This window comes from Trichechus manatus, unplaced genomic scaffold (genome assembly GCF_000243295.1).
Source record: "Trichechus manatus latirostris isolate Lorelei unplaced genomic scaffold, TriManLat1.0 scaffold00157, whole genome shotgun sequence".
Classification (NCBI taxonomy): domain Eukaryota; kingdom Metazoa; phylum Chordata; class Mammalia; order Sirenia; family Trichechidae; genus Trichechus; species Trichechus manatus.
In genome coordinates this window covers 4,306,647-4,323,267 of record NW_004444093.1, presented here as the reverse complement: position 1 = coordinate 4,323,267, position 16,621 = coordinate 4,306,647, and the positions used below count along the sequence as shown (strand labels likewise).

Here is a 16,621-nt window from a genome sequence, read left to right as displayed (position 1 = left end):
TTCTATTCTTTTAATGACCTTTCTGCTATTCTTTCAGAACCGGAACAAATTCTACCTCTTCTGGGAGATCAAAATAGAAAAAGCCAGGGACTGTGTTAATCTTTATAACATAAGGGTCTAGGACAGTGCCTGGCATATTGGAGTCGTGAAAATAGTGTGTGGTTTGAACTCTGGTAACCTGGGTAAAACAATGAAAGCCTCAGGACCATTTAGGTCTGTGGAGGAGAGGCAGTTTGACTTGAACCAACAAGGGGCGCTGTGGGATTAACCCTGGGGATGGCTGCTCCCAGCTGGGTAAGCCCCAAGGAATTACAAGCCTGAGGGTTGAGCCTTTTGCTCACTGTTGGGGACTCAGTATATGTGTCCCCCTGAGCAGGGCCATCAGTGGAGTCATAGGAGATAATGTTTCCAGCAGAAGCCCGTCCTGAGTTTCTTGAATTTTCTCGAGTGTATGCTGGTCTTAAAATAAGCAGCTTGGTTCTGCACTCTCCAGAGTCTTCTCTAGAGCCCCAAATACATTGTCCAGGGTAGCATATTTGCTCCTCTCTGGGCTCCAGATTGAGGGCGAGGCTGATTTTAACTGTGGCTGTTGTTCATTGTGCAGTTCACAGTGGCAGAGAAAGATCGGGAAGTGAAACCAAACCAAAGCCTACAGGTCTTGGCATTTTGAGGCTCTATTAAAAAGCAATTTTATGGTTATTATCATTAAAGAGTCCCTGGGGATCCCATCTTGAAGCAAACTCACACTTTATCTTCAAGCTTCTCTCAATACATTCCTCAAACCCTTAGGAAGACACAGACTAAGGTACAAACTGAATCTAACGCTGAAAACCAAGAGTGACGATTAATGGACTACCGGATACTACAAGGTATTTCCATCAGTTAGGATCCTATCGAGCCAAAGATGAAAATCTTACAAAACAGCTACATTTCAGTTCAAGAAAGAAAGCATATGGAGACAAAAGCAATGCTCAGCCCCACTCGACTGCCAGCTTTCTGTCTCAAATATGTGACATCTGTGCCAACCAGACAACCTAGAGGCTCCACCTCTATTGCAAAGAAAGGAGTTCTTCAGAAAACCCAGGAGAAAATGTACACTTCCTTTGTGCCACCACCCACCCAAATGTTTGCCAAAATGTCCCTCAGATTCATCTCTTCCTCTATCTCTGCACCACCTTCTTTAGATCCACCATCTCTCCTTGTCTTGTCTCATTGCTTTCAAGTCATTTTCAACTCACCTTCTGAAGAAAGCTCCATATAACAGAAAATGGTCAATATCACAATCTTTAATGGCACTCTCCACTGATTAAGTAATACAGAAAGGATAGAGAACAAAATCCTCACTCTGGCTCCCAAGACCCTTCACCATCTGGCCCAACTCCAGGCTCAGGGTCTTCCTACCCTCTCCCCCAGTTCATCATCCTCTACAACATCCCACCAAAGGACTGACATGCCACGGACATGATCTGATAATTCACATTACCGAAACTTTGAAAGATCTAGTTACTCAACTAGAAATATTCCTTCCTCTTTTTACCTCAGGAAAACTCAACATCTCTTCAACCTTCAAGATGAAGATTAAAGAAACCCTCAAGTTCTGTTGGGTGTATTACTATTAGGCATAATGCTGCTTAGAAAAGTGCTAGGTACACACTTGCTTGTGGCAATGACAGCATTAGCTGGCAGAAATCTTCAGGCTCACTGCAGGAGAATGCTAGGCACTGAGACCAGAGATGGGCAAGGTGAGACTGTCCCTGGCAGGTCAGCCAGAGGGTGTTCACAGCTGTGTAAGTCCCCTAACAATGCTAAGTCACCAATATCGGGGGTTGGGCACTGTGGAGACACAGGAGCTCTGGACCTGACAGGGTCTTCTGCACATAGGCCTGTGTTTAGTCCCAGCATTTGCTATCTCCCAAGCCCTATGGCAAACTCAGAGGTCCCTTCCCTTCAACTTCCTCTGTCAACAGGCTCTTGGATCAGGCTCCTGAGTCAGTGCTCAAGGAGGAGCTGGGATAGCTGGTGGGTGGGAACACATTTTCATGAACAGCTTTCCTGAGGCCGATGGGAAGAAGGTAAGAGAAGCCTGAGGCAGGCTAACTGTAGCTGTGGGGTCTCAGGAGGACAGAGTCCACCACAGCCTGGACGTATTTCCTCCTTATGCTCTTCTCTCACTACACAGGTAGGGATGGACTTCAGAGACCCAGGGGCAGTTCCCCAATCTGCATCCATTCTTTCTGGTTCTGACCACCAGTCATCTTAAACTTGACCCCTGCTCCATCACCTGCAAGTGTCCATGTTCCCAGATCCCCTCTCCCAGGCTGTGCTCACTCAGCTGCCTTCCCTCTCTGCATCCCTGGGTAAGTCTGCCAGACTCTCCTGCATCCTGAGCAATGGCTTCAATGTTGGTGACTTAAACATTTTCTGATACCAGCAGAAGCCGGGGAGCCCACCATAGTATCTCCTCTACTTTCAGTCAGATTCAAATAAGCACCAGGGGTCTGGGGCCTTAATCACTTCTCTGGATCTAAACACATATTGAGTAATTTGAGTATTTTGCTCCACGTTGGGGTTCCTTTGCAGGATGAGACTGATTATTACTTTAAGCTGAGGCACAGTGGTCCTGCTCACAGGAACAAGATAGATGGGAAATGGACAAAAATAATGCGTTCTGGTCTGGAGTCTCTTTTAAAGTTAAATAATACATTCTAAATTAAAATTACTCTCTATAAGTTAGTGCTATTGTAAGTCATATTACGTAATTGCAGGTTACTAGTAGAATACTCATGCCTAGGAATATTCATACCTAGGAATTTCAGTTTAAGATCATTTCTGGATCTTTGTATATGAGTCACCTTCTCTCAACTTGCCGTTAAATATTTAATTGGCTTTGGGGAACAGAACAAAACCTGCTACCCCATTTAGATGACCATCCATGGCAGACGGAGGAACTCACGTCATTTTCATGAAAATCATAAAACAAGTTGCACACATCATGATTGAAAGAATGCAAACTGCGGATGTGGCAGATTGTTACAGTAGTGACCGCCCGTGAATCACACCTAACCTCCTAAACTGTGAGAAAATAAATTTCTGCTTGTTGAAGCCACCTACTTGTGCTATTTCTGTTATGACCCAATGCCATTGAGTGGATTCCAACGCATAGCAACCCTATAGGACCGAGTAGAACTGCACTGCAGAGTTTCCAAGGGGCACCTGGTGGGTTTGAACTGCCAACCTTTTGGTTAGCAGCTGTAGCTCTTAACCACTATTCCACCAGGGTTTCTGTTATCGTGACACTAAATAACTAAGACACGTCTGAAGGGAAATGACTACCTCTCTCAATTCCAGGGCTTCAACCCTACATGCTATGCCTATTGTGGAGGGCCAGCCAAGCAGAGTTGGACTGCCTCTGTCAGGGGAGAAGTTGCCATCACAAAGTCCAAGGGAAGCAAGGCAAAGGAGGTGAAAGAGGAGGAAAAGGCGAGACAAGGAAACTAGCAGTGCTTTTTGGTTAGATTTTTTTTTTTTTAAAGTCTGCTGGATAGACTGCAAAATGACTGCCCTACCCCCTCCTTTGCTAAGGGCCTTCCTCTCCTCCTTAAAATCATCTCTGGCCCAGGCACATGACCCAGGATGCAAAGAGTGGGTCAACACCAGCAGGAGAAAATCAGAAAAAAACAGGTTTTCACAAAAAAGATAAATAATTCAAGGGTGCTGTGCATAGGGGTTGCTGATAGGCCAGGCTTGGTCTAGGAAGTGTGGTGTGGATGGGGACTCAGGAGCAGAATCGGGAGTAGAGCCAAGGGGTCAGGTGGCATGTTGGGAAGGGAGGCCGCCGGGTATGCCTACAAGGTGATGAGATGATGGGAGACCCTGCTGGCACTGGGCTCTGGAGTCACCAATTCTGGCTTTCAGGTGAGGTTGGGTTTCTTGTAGCTGAGCTTGGTGAAGTTCAGCCATCCCAAGCAGACAGAACAAAGAGATGAGAAGGGCAGCAGGCTGAGATCCAGGACAAAGGTGTGTGACCGATAAGCTCAGAGCTGAGTCTCCACATCCTAGTCTTGCCATGAGGACAGGTAACTCCTGGCCTGGGCCCCAGCCTCAGGGAATTCCTGCTGCCTGCCTGCCTGCCAGCGGGGGGCTTGGATAAAGTTTTCAGAGAAGGAGAAAGGGGCAAAGTGAGTGCAAAGCATTATAATTTAGTTGGCTGAACTGCTATGACCACTGGCTGCCTATTCAGGGTTTAAGAAAAAGCCAAAACAATCCTGCGAGTAGCTGTTGTGGCTCCCAGACTGGAAGGGGTTTCTAGACTTGCCTGGCCCACAATGCAAAGGAAAGGATCAGATGCCCTGCCTCTGAGACCAGACTCAGTTGGGGGCATGGGGAGATGGAGCAGGAACAGACCACAGCTTCCTGGTCTGAGTCCAGGGGTTGCAGGTCACCCTCTCCAGAGCAGGGGCAGTGGTTTCCCACACAGCCCCAGATTCTTGAAGCCTCCTCAGCCAGGTCCTTGTGTCCTCAGTGTTGTTTGGGACACCCAAGGAGCTTCCCATTGTGTGGGAACATCTTTGGCAGGAGAGTGCTGGGTCAGGACACTTCCAGGGCCCCTGAACTTCTCTCTTGCCCTGTGGTGGGGGCCACCAGAGACGACTTGTTTGCTCAAGGTCTAAAGCCATGCCAGAGGATCAGGTGTGGGCAGAAGTCCAGCTCACAAGCTACATGCCAGCCTGACACCATGGTGCCTGGCTACAGTTTTCCATAGGAAGGGGCATCACTTTCTAGTTGGCACAGTGTTGAGGCCCTGCCTGTGGAAGTTTTGACCTTGTTCAGCTACCTCCCAGCTCACCACTCAGTAGAGTGGACAGGTAGGGAACCCTCAAGTTCTGCCAGCAGCCCCACTTGGTCTTAGTGATGACCCCTTGCCACACTGTGAGAGCCCCCCACCTCTAGATCCCACTCCCAAGATCCCTTGATCCACAGCACACTCAAGATCCTGTGCCTAGAAGGCCTGGGCCAACTCATCAATGACCTGCTTGTACTTAAACAGGAGATGACAGCTCAGCTTCTTCTTGTGGAAGACATCCTTGCCTGAGATGTTGGGGCCAAAGGACGTGTCCACGTGGCCCACATTGTACTCATTGCACAGGTGGTAGAGCACGTTGCTGAGAAGCCTCCAAATGGTGTCTGCCGTGGAGCTCAGCTTGCTGTGGAGGTTCTGGTCATTGGGGTTGAGGGTCTTCTGGTCCTCCATGATGTTGCCCAGGAGGGTGTTAAAGTAGGCGATGATGCGGTACAGCTCTAACAGCTTGTCCTTCTCTGTGCTGTCAGCGTGGAAGAGTGGGAAGTTTGTCAAGTCGTGGCTGCTGCACAGCTTGTCCACTTCACTGGGGAACAGCTCGCCCTGGGCTGTGTACTGAGGAACAGAGGGCAGAGGGGAGGTGAGCGAGGAGGCAGGGATCCATGTTGCAGCCCTGCCACCCATCCTTGAAGCAAGCTCTCGGGCCTCAGTTTCTTCATCTAAGGCATCTAGACCCATATCGTCACCCTGTAGACATCTCAAGATCATCATAAAAGGCAAATGGACATCTGAGTGTGAATGCAATTGGTAAAAAATCAAGGCCTCTACCATGCAAGGATTGTTATTGTTACTTAGTATTAGAAGTCCCTGGATGGTGCAAATGGTTAATGCCCTAAGGTGCTAATTGAATGTTTGGAGGTTTGAGATCACCCAGAAGTGCCTCAGAAGAAGGATATGGTGATCTATTTGCAAAAAATCAGCCATTGCAAAACCTATGGAGTATAGTTCTATTCAGACACACATGCGGTGCCATAGAATCAAACTGACTGCAATTTTTTTTTCTGTAATTATCATGATCATATGGGGAAAGAAAGAAAACCCACGTACCTCACCTTCAGAGTTGTGCCACACATATTTGCCCTTTCACCCATCTGGTCATCTCTCTGCACCCAGACACCCACCACCCACTGTCTCGCTCAACAGCACCTCTCTGAACAACTCCCTTTTCCCTCCTTTGTATATCTCCATCTGACTCTTGCTTCACGTGGTGGAGGAATCTTAATACCTGAAGTGCCAGGCCCCGCAGTTTCTGACTCCAGCTCTGGAATGACCTAACCCTGAGAAGTCCATTTCAGTCTAGGCTGGGGGTTGGGTAGGGGAAAATCTGGGTGTGGTTTAACCAGCCCCCTTCTTTCCTTCTAGCTTCAAAGTTCCCCTCTATAGTTAGCACCGTCCCCGCCCCCATCCCAGGTCAGTGCAACCTCTACTGATACCTGCAGGAATTCTGCCCACTCTTGCCACCCCAGGCCCACACCCTCCTTCCTCAGTACCCTGAGGTGGGAAGGGATATCTTACATAAAGAACAAGGAGGTCATTGGCACTGCTGTTGAGCTGTTCCAGCTGGTTCTTGATCTGGGTCATGAAATTGCTGGAATATGGGCGGTCTGTTGTGCAGGTGACCTTGTCAGGAGGAGGGCTCCGTGTCCCATGTTCCCAATGCAGAACAAGCAGCAGTGACAGGATTCCTGGGAACCAGCAGAAAGGTGCCATGATCAGGACGGTGGGTACAGCAGCTGGAGGCTCAGGTCACACTGGATGCAGTGCATCTCCACCTACAGCTCTACTGCCACCATCTCTGTCTCCCTCTACTCTATCTTGCTACCCCTGGTTCTCTCCACATGCTTATATCTCTCTCCAGGACACGAGCTGTTCCTACCAATAGGAACCTGGATCTAGGGTGACACCCAATTGTCCATTTCTTTCCCTCAAGAGGGCAAAAGCTCCCTGGCCTCCCAGCCTTCTGACTTGAGGGTACCACTCCCCATCCTGTTGGAATAGGAGGTACCTATCTACCCATCTCCCCAGATGGCTCAGATTCCTAAGCATTGCTTCAGGTACACCTGCCTAGAGCAACCCAAATCTCTCAATCTAGGCTACTGCTGGGACTACAGAGGTGGGGGGAATCCTTCACTGACCCTCTTCACCCTCCTAAACCTGCCACCTGATTCTGGCTTCCCAGGCCAATTGCCCACACCCCCCCCCCCAATTACCCATATCCTTCATCTCTGTCTTTCCCCAAATGTGGCCAACATCCCTACATTTGTTTTTGTTGTTGTTGGTTGCCATTGAGTGAATTCTGACTCATGGTGACCCATGTGTATCAGAGCAGAACTGTTCTCCATAGTATTATCAATGGCAGATTTTTCAAACGTAAATCACCAGGACTCTCTTTTGAAGAGCTTCTGGGTGGTTTCAAACCTCTAACCTTACAGTTAGCAGGCAAGCATATTAACTGTTTGTACCACCCAGGACTCCCCTTCTGCATAGTCTTTCAATTTATGGCAGAGGTGACCTGGAAGGTTCTCTTTCTTCTACCACGAACCCTGAGCTTCTTGGTCACAAAGCCTGGCACTTGGGAGGCCTTTACCAGACTTGACCAGGTGAGTGGACACATGACTGAAAGAGCATGAAGATGAGTGACCATGAGCCTCATCTCCGAATGATCTCTTAGCCTCGCATCAGCTTGGCCTGTGACCGTGGATCAGAGCTGTCAGAATGCCGCATGCACAGAGAGAGAAAGTGGCCCTTTTCCCTGCAAGAGGATGCGGGTGCCTGAGATTCACTTGGCTTTGTCCATCTCCCCTGTGGTGGGCAGCCTGGGTCCCACTTCTGGGAGCATTCCTGTCTCCCTGCTCATGGCATCCTTCCAGAAACCTTGTGAAGGAGCTAGACAAGTGTTCATTCTTTTTCCTCTCGAAATTTGGCAAATGAAAGAGCTGAGCTCACCTGAGAGAGTCAGCTACTCATGGTCACAGGACGGGATGAGGCAGAGCCAGGGCGAGGACTCGGGCACTGGGGCAGTATCCCTTCCTCCCACTGACTGAGTGTTGTTGCCTCCTGTTTGGAGGGTGACCCAGTCACCGATTCCCAGTCCTTTGTTCTCTCTGTCCCAAGGGAGGGCAAAGAACAGAACTCTTGCCCTCTTCTTGGGGACCAGAAAATTACCTAGACATGGGCGAGGGCAAGAACCCAGGGCCAGAGTGCTGGGCACCCCTTCCTCCCCGCTGGCCAGCAGTTGGGATCTGTCATTCCCTCCCTTTCTGGCCTTGGTATTTGTTTTGATTCCTCTAGTTTCCTTGTATAGGTGTTATTTGTTTTTTTGCAGATTTTCAACCTCGTATTAGATGAGTGGAGGGGATGCTGAGGATGGCTAGGTGTGGCTGTACTTGGTTCGGGATTCACTGGAGCTGAGTCTGGGGACAAGGAGTCAGAAAGAGGTAGGAGTTGGGCTCCTGGTCCTGCACTGAGGCCTCTCGCCTCTGGAGCAGCTGCTGGTGCTGCTGTGGTGATTTGCATTTGGGCAAAGTGTTAAACTGGTGAGGAGTGAGAGATGGAGTGACTTCAGGATGGCATTTCTCTGACTTCAGTGTGCACAGGGACCCCTGAAACCCTTCTAAAAGGCAGACTCCCATTTAGCACGTTTGAGGGTGGGGCCAAGTCCCTGGGTGGTACAAATAGTCAAAGTGTTTGGCTGTTAACAGAAATGCTGGAGGTTTGAGTCCACCCAGAAGTACCTCAGAAGAACAGCCTAGTGATCTACTTCTGAAAAATCAGCTATGAAAAACCCTGTGGAGCACAGTTCTACTCTGACACACATGGGGTTGCCATGAGTCAGAATCAACTGGATGGCAACTGATTTTATGATGAAAGGGAATTCATTTATTACACTAAATAACCACATTTTCAGAAATGAATATTCATGTCATAATGGAAACAAGATGTATTTATTTCCTTATTTATAGCCCTATTTTTTTCTAAACAGCGCGTAAGGCTCATACAACAGAATGCACACAATAAAAAATACGGATGAAATACATAAGGAGAATCAGATCAGAGAAGATATAAGCAGACTGATAAAACCAAGACGATAGAAATAAAGAAAATAAATGCTTCAGCTTGCAAGGGGCACAGAATTACTGTGGCCAAGCTTCAAAGTTGGCTCTGAGACTCCCGGCAGTAAAAGAAAAAAGGGAAATATGAGCTGTTATGTGATTCTTATGATCAGAAAGGAAGAGGCTTTCCTATATCTTAGTGGAAGCAAAGCCCTCCCTGAGCCTGAGATTTAAAGGGAATTTCTTTTGAGACTCCTGGGTGGGGAAGTGTGAGGAGTGAGGAATGGTTGATGTCCCACCCAAGGTGGCATCTTCCATTCAGGATTCTGGGCTGGCCCTGTGGTGGTCTTAGCAAAAACTGGTGCCCACTGTCAAGTGCAGCCCAATGAAGGGGATTCTGCAAGGGGCCAAGGTGATCCAGCAGTAACTGGGGCTTTACCTCAATCCAAGGGGAGACTGTTGAGTCCTGGGGTGGCGCAGGGGCTCAATATGCCTCAGAAGCTTCTCCGTGCCCCCGTTTTTTTTTTTTTTAATTGTGATAAAAAGTATATATAACAAACCATTTACCATTTCAACATTTTTTATATCCACAACTAAGTGGCATTAATTATCATGTTGTGCAACCATCACCACTATCCAGTTGGAAAATTTTCCATCACCCTTAACAGAAACTGAGTGCCCCCTTTCTTTCTCCCTCCGACTCCTAGTAACCACTAATAAGCTTTGGTCTCTATACTTTTGCCATTTCTACATATTTCATGTAACTGCGGTCAAATAATATTTGTCCTTTTGTGACTGATTTATTTTACTCAGCATGTTTTCAAAGTTCTTCCATGTTGTAGCATTTATCAGAACTTCATTTCTCTTTATGGTTGAATAATATTCCATTGTGTGTATATGCCACTGTTGTTTATCCATTCATCTGTTGATGGGCGTTTAGGTTGTTCCTACCTTTTGGCTACTGTGAATAGTGTTGCAATGAACATTTTGTGTGTGAGTTGCCTGCAGGTTTTAGAACCTTTTTATTGACATATAATATACTTACAAAATGTACATCAGATGACTCCCTCCCTCCTGAAAGATTCTGTGAGAGCTGGACCAAAGCCAGGGAACGCATGAGGGATGATGCCATGGGGAGGGTGGCTTTGAGCCTCTTTGCCTGCCTGGTCACTCCAGGGCCACTGGTCTGGGGCCCAAGTAGAAAACATTTTTGGGCCACTGGCTTTGGCATCAGCAGAGCCCTGCTTGCACAGTGGTTAAGTGCTTGGCTGCTAACTGAAAGATCATCGTGGGTTCAAACCTATCAGCTGCTCTGCGGAAGAAAGATGTGGCAGTCAGCTAGGGTAAAGATGTTACATTCTGCTTCTGTAAAGATTATAGCCTTGAAAACTCTATGGGGCAGTTTTACTCTGTCCTAAAAAGGGTTGCTATGAGTTGGAATTGACTCGACGGCACCGGGTTTTGGTTTTTGGCTTTGGGGTCGATAAAACTTCCCAGGCTGCCTATTGCCTTACTGGAGGACCCAGCCTGACCACCCTACATCCATCCCTTTGAGTTGGAGTAGCATTACCTGCTCAACCCTCGCTTAACTGGCCAAATATTTCAATTATGAAGACGTGGTCAAGGCCTGCCCACTCCATCTAAGCCTCAATGATGGGGGTGAAGAGAAGGTGTCTTGGGGGAGGAGTGGGCGAGGTGCAGAGGGGCAGCTGCAGACATGATGGGATAGAAGGCAAGCAGGGGTTAATGGAGAAAATGGGCCTTCTCTGCAGGCTAAGAACCAAACCACCGGCCAAGAGGAAAGTGTGTGGGAGGCATTTTTGTCATTCCAAGAGGCTTGGTCCAGGTCCTGCCCAAATCGTCAATGAATCAACGCTGGGAAAGTCTCTATCTGTCATCTGGCTTTCTCCTTGGTCCTGCTTACCATATCCCCACCCTTCACCCCCGCAGGTGGGGGGCAGCCCTCCCAGCACCCCAGAAGGACTGTTCTCTGCAGACAAGGGTGCTGTGTGTGGGGCCCCAGTGGTAGCCGTGGGTACGGGACTCTTGTCCTCCTTGGCTTACTCTTCTCATCCCATCCTAGGAAGGGGCATCACATGCATCGCCCACTGTAGTGGGATGAATGGTGGCCCCCCAAAATATAGCACCCAGAACCTGTGAATGTGACCCTATTTTGAAAAAAGAGTCTTTGCAGATGTAGTTAAGTTAATGATCTCAAGATGAGATCTCCCTAGATTATCCATTGAGCCCTAAATGTAATGACAACTGTCCTTATAAGAGACATCCAGAGGAGAGGCGTGGGGAGAAGAGAAGGCCATGTGAAGACAGGCAGAGATTGGAGTGATGTGGCCACAGCTAAGGAGTGCCTGGAGCCACCAGAAGGTGGAAGAGGCAAGGGATGGATTCTCTTCTGGAGCCTTCAGAGGGAGTGTGTCCTTACTGACCCCTTGATTTCAGACTTCTAGCCTCTAGAACTGTGAGAAGATAAATCTTTGTTGTTTTAAGCCAACCAGTTTGTGGTCATTTGTTAGGTGGCCCTAGGACACTATTATCTGTCACTTGTATCAGGTGTGTCCAAATAAGCCTCCACACGGCCCGAAGCCATCCCCTCCCCTTTGTGTCCCTGCCCCAGGCTGTTATTACTTCTCTCTTGGACTAGTGCAACAGCCTCTAGACTGTCTCCCTGCCTTGACCTCATCCCCTTCCAATCTGACTAAATCTCCTTCTAATTCCAGAAGCTTTCAGAAGCCCTGCTCAAATTGCTGAAAGGTTAAGGCCACCGCCTTCCTATGGACCTCAATCTAGTTCCAAGCTTCATGCCTGACTTCATGGACCCCCACTCAGAAGGGCCCCATGCTTGGTTTAATGCTCTGCTATTGCCATCTTGAAATTCTGAATTGTTTTTGGATAAGGGGCTTGCATTTTATTTTGCACCAGTTGAAACCAGTTGCCATTCAGTCAACTCCAACTCATGGCGACTCTATGTGTGCCAGAATAGAACTGTGTTCCATAGAGATTTCAGTGGCTGGTTTTGCAGAAGTAGATCTGTAGGCCTTTCTTCTGAGGTGCCTCTGGGGGGACTGAACCTCCAACCTTTCAGTTAGCAGCCTAGTATGTTAACCATCTGTACAATCCAAGGTCTCATTTTGCAGCAAAACAAACAAACAAAAAACCAAAAACAAAACAAACCTGTTGCTGTCAAGTTGAATTGATTCTGACTCATGGTGACCCCATGTGTGACAGAGTAAAAATGTTCCATAGAGTTTTCTTCTCTGTAACCTTCTTTACAGAAGGAGATCACTTGGCTTTTTTTTGCAGCACCACTGGGTATGTTTGAATCTCCAATCTTTAGATTAGTAGTCAAGAACAAACCTTTTGTGTCACACAGGAACCTTCATTATGTACAAGATCCTGCAAATCATGTAGCCAGCCCTGCACAGCTCAACCTCCTCAGCTGGCCTTATCCACACCCCTGGGAGCTGTCACTCCTCACTGCTGAACTGGGATCTGCATTTCAGTGCTGTCCTTGGGATTCCTGTTCATCTGAGTCTGCAAAGCACCGCAGTGCAGCACCCTATGCACAGGGCCAGGGCTTCCACACGTCTAGGTATGGATCCTGGCTCTGCACTTTCCAGCTGTAGGAGCTTAGGCAATTTTCTTAACTTTCTGTGCCTCAGTTTCTTCATTTGTCACATGAACCTCATATGGCCATTGAGAAACTTGATGAGAGAATGCTTGGCACACAGTAAACATATGGTTTAGTGTGCTGGGTCTCATCTGAATACTCACACCCCACCTGCCTCCCCTGGCTCTGCTGGAATATCTGCTCTGATCTTAATTTACTTTTAGAACCCTCACAAGCTCCCACCATGGTGACCTTCCTCAGGGAAACTCAACTGTCCTGTAGGCAGCAGAGGAGGTACCCCGGTGCAAAGTGGCCCCTCTGTCTCCCCACACCCAGCCCTGACTCTGGCTGTATCCCCCACTCAGTTCAGCCTGCTGCATTCTCTGCTTCCTACAGGAAGGCCAGAGTTGCCTCCCCTCCCCTCAGCGATCCCCAGTAGTTTCTGCTTCCCAGAAGCAGTGAACCCCTGAGGGAGGCACTGGATGAGGGGAGCCAAGTGTGAGGTCCGCCCCTGGTCAGCCCCTCTCCCTTTCCCACCTTGGCTGGGAAGATGCTGCTGAGCAGGTGCCAGTCACAGGGGGAGGTCTATTCCTCTGCTCCCAGCCAGATCATAGGCTTCCTCTACTGAGCCACAGCCAGGCCAGAGGGAGGTGTTCTCAGCCCCCAAGCTCCACTCTGTCTGGACCTCAGGACCCCTCCCTGACCCCAGAGCCCAGCAGCCTCCACGGGCTCCTCCAAGCAGGTGAGGTCATTGTCTCCACCAGACCAGCCTGACACAAAGAAGTCAGCCACCCATGTTGCAGGAATCACGCATCCCTGTTCCCTGGCCAAAAGTTCTCCTGCTCCAGCCTTGGGCCCCAATTCCTCCGCTTCATTCCTCAGAGGGACCTTCAGGAGCTGCCCTCAAACACCTGTTGGAAGAACTGAGCTGGGCTGGCTGAAAGAGAATTATGGGGCTGGGATGGGCGGCTCTTTGAAAAGACAATTCCAGGACCACCCTCCAGAGTCTGCTTTGGTCCATGAGGAGAGGCCCCAGAAGCAGCCTTTGACAGCTCTGGGGGATTCGGTGCACAGACAGGTTCTGGAACCTCTGGCTTCAAGCCTCATTTGCTGCCTACAGAACAGAGCTGCATCGCTGGCGTTTATTCTCTGCTCGAAAGAATTTTTACCACAGCTTGACCAACACGAACCCCTTTTTCTGCTCTTCAGGGCTTCCCAATAGTTCCTGATCCCAGAATGTTTTTGCCAAAGGCTTGGGAACTTGGTTTATGGCCTCTGGAGGGGTGACAAGTGGGAGTTCCCAGTTAGTTCCTCAAGGAATTTCAAACCTCTGCGTTAGTCAAGATCAGTCCTTCTCAACTAAGGGTAATTGTGCCTCCCAGGGGACATTTGGCAATGCCTGGAGAAATTTTTGGTTGTTACGACTGAGACAGGGGATGCTACTGGCATTGGGCAGAGGCCAGGGATGCTACTCAACGTTCTACAATGCACAGGACAACCCTTCTGCCACTAAGAATTATTCTGTCCAAAATGTCAATAGTGTCAGGGTTGAGAAATTCTGACCAAAATAAATCCATTGATTAATTCATCATCACCCAACCCCTAATTGGCTCCCAGGCTATGGGGACGCCGAGACAAGATCCAGTCTTCCAGAAACTGGCCATCTAGCTCATTGGGTTCTGATCTTGTTTGTCTCCAGGGAAAGCTTGGGGATGGGAGCCAGGAGGCCTTTCGTTCTAGTCCCAGGCAGGCTTCCTCATCACTGTGTGCCCTGGACTTCTCACTTCCCATCTCTGACCTTCGGTTTTTACACTGTAAACCAAGATTGGTGTAAGACAGACCATGGACTTTAGAGCCGACTGCCTTGGGTTTGGACCTGGCTCTGTCCCTGACCAGCTATGGGAACCTGGACTCATTATTTCTTTTCCTGAGTCCCCATTTCCTCATTTGTGAAGTGGGGACCCCACGTCTCACCTCACAGGGCTGCTGGAAAGATGATATGAGATAATAGATGCAGGGTGTCCAACCCAGGTCAACCATGTGGTAGACTTCTTGGACAGTTGTTCTCTTTCCTGCTTGATTCAAGGTTCACTCCAACTCCCAGAGTTCTCCCCAACCCCACTGGTCTAGGGTTGCCAGATAAAACACAGGATGCTGAAATTCAAATTTAACTGGATGCCCTGTATTTTTCTTTGCTAAATTCAGCCCACCACCTGTTTTTATAAATAAAACTTTATTGGAATACATCCATACCCATTATTTACATGTTGTCTATGGCTGCTTTTTGTGCTACAACAGAGTTGAGTAGTTGCGACAGAGACTATATGACCTGCAAAGCTTAAAACAGTATCGGGACCTTTACAGAAAAAGTGTACTGACCCCTAGTCTATGCTCTGCTTATCACAAGGTGGTCTGAAAATAATTCCCTGAGGGTGGTGGGGAGTGTGTCTGAACCCATGGAGTAACAGCCCCTTTTTTGGGGAGGTGGATAGAGGAGATAAGTGAAGAAAAGGGGGGGCCCTCTCACCATCCTTGGGACATAGCCTGGAAGAAAGTGGAAAGTGCACAGGCCCAGGGGACAGGGAGCTGGATTCTAGAGTTGGCCCTTTGCCGACTTCAAGTGGTCTTGGGCAAGTCCTTTCCACCCCACTCCCTTGACCTCAGTTCTTACATCATTTGTTCAAGAAATATTTATTAAACACCTACTATGTGCTAGATGGAGTCCCTGGCTTGTGCAAACAGTTAATGTACTCGGCTACCAACTGAAATATTGGAGGTTGGAGTCCCCTCAGAGGTGCCTCAGAAGAAAGACTTGGTGACCTACTTCTGAAAAATCAGTCATTGAAAATCCTATGGAGCACAGTTCTACTATGACACACATGAGGTTGCAATAAGTTGGAGTTAACTTGAGGGCAACTGGTTTTTATGTGCTAGGTGCCACTAGGTATTGATCCTACTCTCACGGGGCTGAAATTCAAGTTGGATAAAAGATAAAGGAGTCCACATATACAAAAGAGGTGTCAGCTGGTGATGAAATGCCCCTGAACAAATAGAGAGGGTGCTGTGACAAGACAGGGGCTGGAAAGCTGGGGGGCCTCTCTAAGGAGTGGCATTGAGCAGAGACCTGACAGAGCAGGCAGAGCCTCAGTTTCCGCATGTGTTGCCTTCTAGGGGCTCCCAGGGCTGCTTAGGGTGGGAACACTTCAGCTCTGGCCAAGAGGCAGCGTTTCTCCTAAACCCCTTTGTACAAGACCCCTGAGAGCAGCAAGTTTCATCTCACCTCTATCTGGACAGGAGTGACTGTGGGCAGCAGGATTGTCATCCTAGTGGGGGTTGGGCTGAGGAATGGGGTAAGAGGAGGGGGCAGAGCGGGCAAAGGGTGCAAGGGCCCAACCTGACCACGGCCAGCTGTTACCTCTTGTTTTCCTGTGCCCATGCCCAGGAGGAGTGTCCTGTCCATGTGTTCACAGCTGGCCTGGCAGGCCTTACGCCAGTGGACAGGCTCGGGGATGCCTTGCATCCGGAGGTGACTACGCTTTGTGAATTTCCTGCAGAATGCAGCTCAGACCCTTTGGTTGACTGGGTTACTCTTGGAAAAATGGGCCAGATGCTTGCTCCCAGCCACAAAGGACAGCCTGGGCTCAGCCCCCTCTAAGCTGCCTGACCTGTGTGTCCTCAGAGGTAGGAGACCCAGCCCAGGCCCGTCTGGCTGGGAGCTGGTGGTTGAGGGTGGTGGTATGGCAGTGGCCAAACCACACCATGTTCCTCTCGTCCCCTAGAACACTCAGCAACATCCAACCCCTGCCCCATATCCCCTCTTCCACATAGGAGCTGCCTGGTTCTAATCTTTTCTTCTGGACCAGTTTTCTGCAGGACTAATCTGGTCAATTAACTGCCACCAGCTTAAAGGACACACTGCTAGATGACACATCCACAGTTTAATCGGGGCCTTCAGTGCCCTAAGGCGAATGAGTGGCTAATGGTGGAATTCCAGGCAATGGGCCAGTCAGTGGGGAGTAAGGGCCTTGAATTATAGTGCATATGAGAAAAGCAGTCCCTTCCATGTGGACAGGGCTTTAAAGTTTA

At 48.9% G+C, this 16,621-nt stretch overlaps 1 protein-coding gene across 1 annotated transcript; it reads right to left on the bottom strand.

Moving 5' to 3' along the window:
• Positions 1 to 4,999: 4,999 nt before the first annotated feature.
• LOC101349231 (leukemia inhibitory factor-like) lies at positions 5,000 to 16,055 on the bottom strand. The gene is made up of 3 exons (XM_004386215.2): positions 15,935 to 16,055; positions 6,374 to 6,543; positions 5,000 to 5,413 (listed from the first exon to the last, which is right to left on the bottom strand). The coding sequence occupies exons 1-3, from the start codon at positions 16,053 to 16,055 to the stop codon at positions 5,000 to 5,002; spliced, it is 705 nt and encodes a 234-aa protein (XP_004386272.2).
• Positions 16,056 to 16,621: the final 566 nt, after the last annotated feature.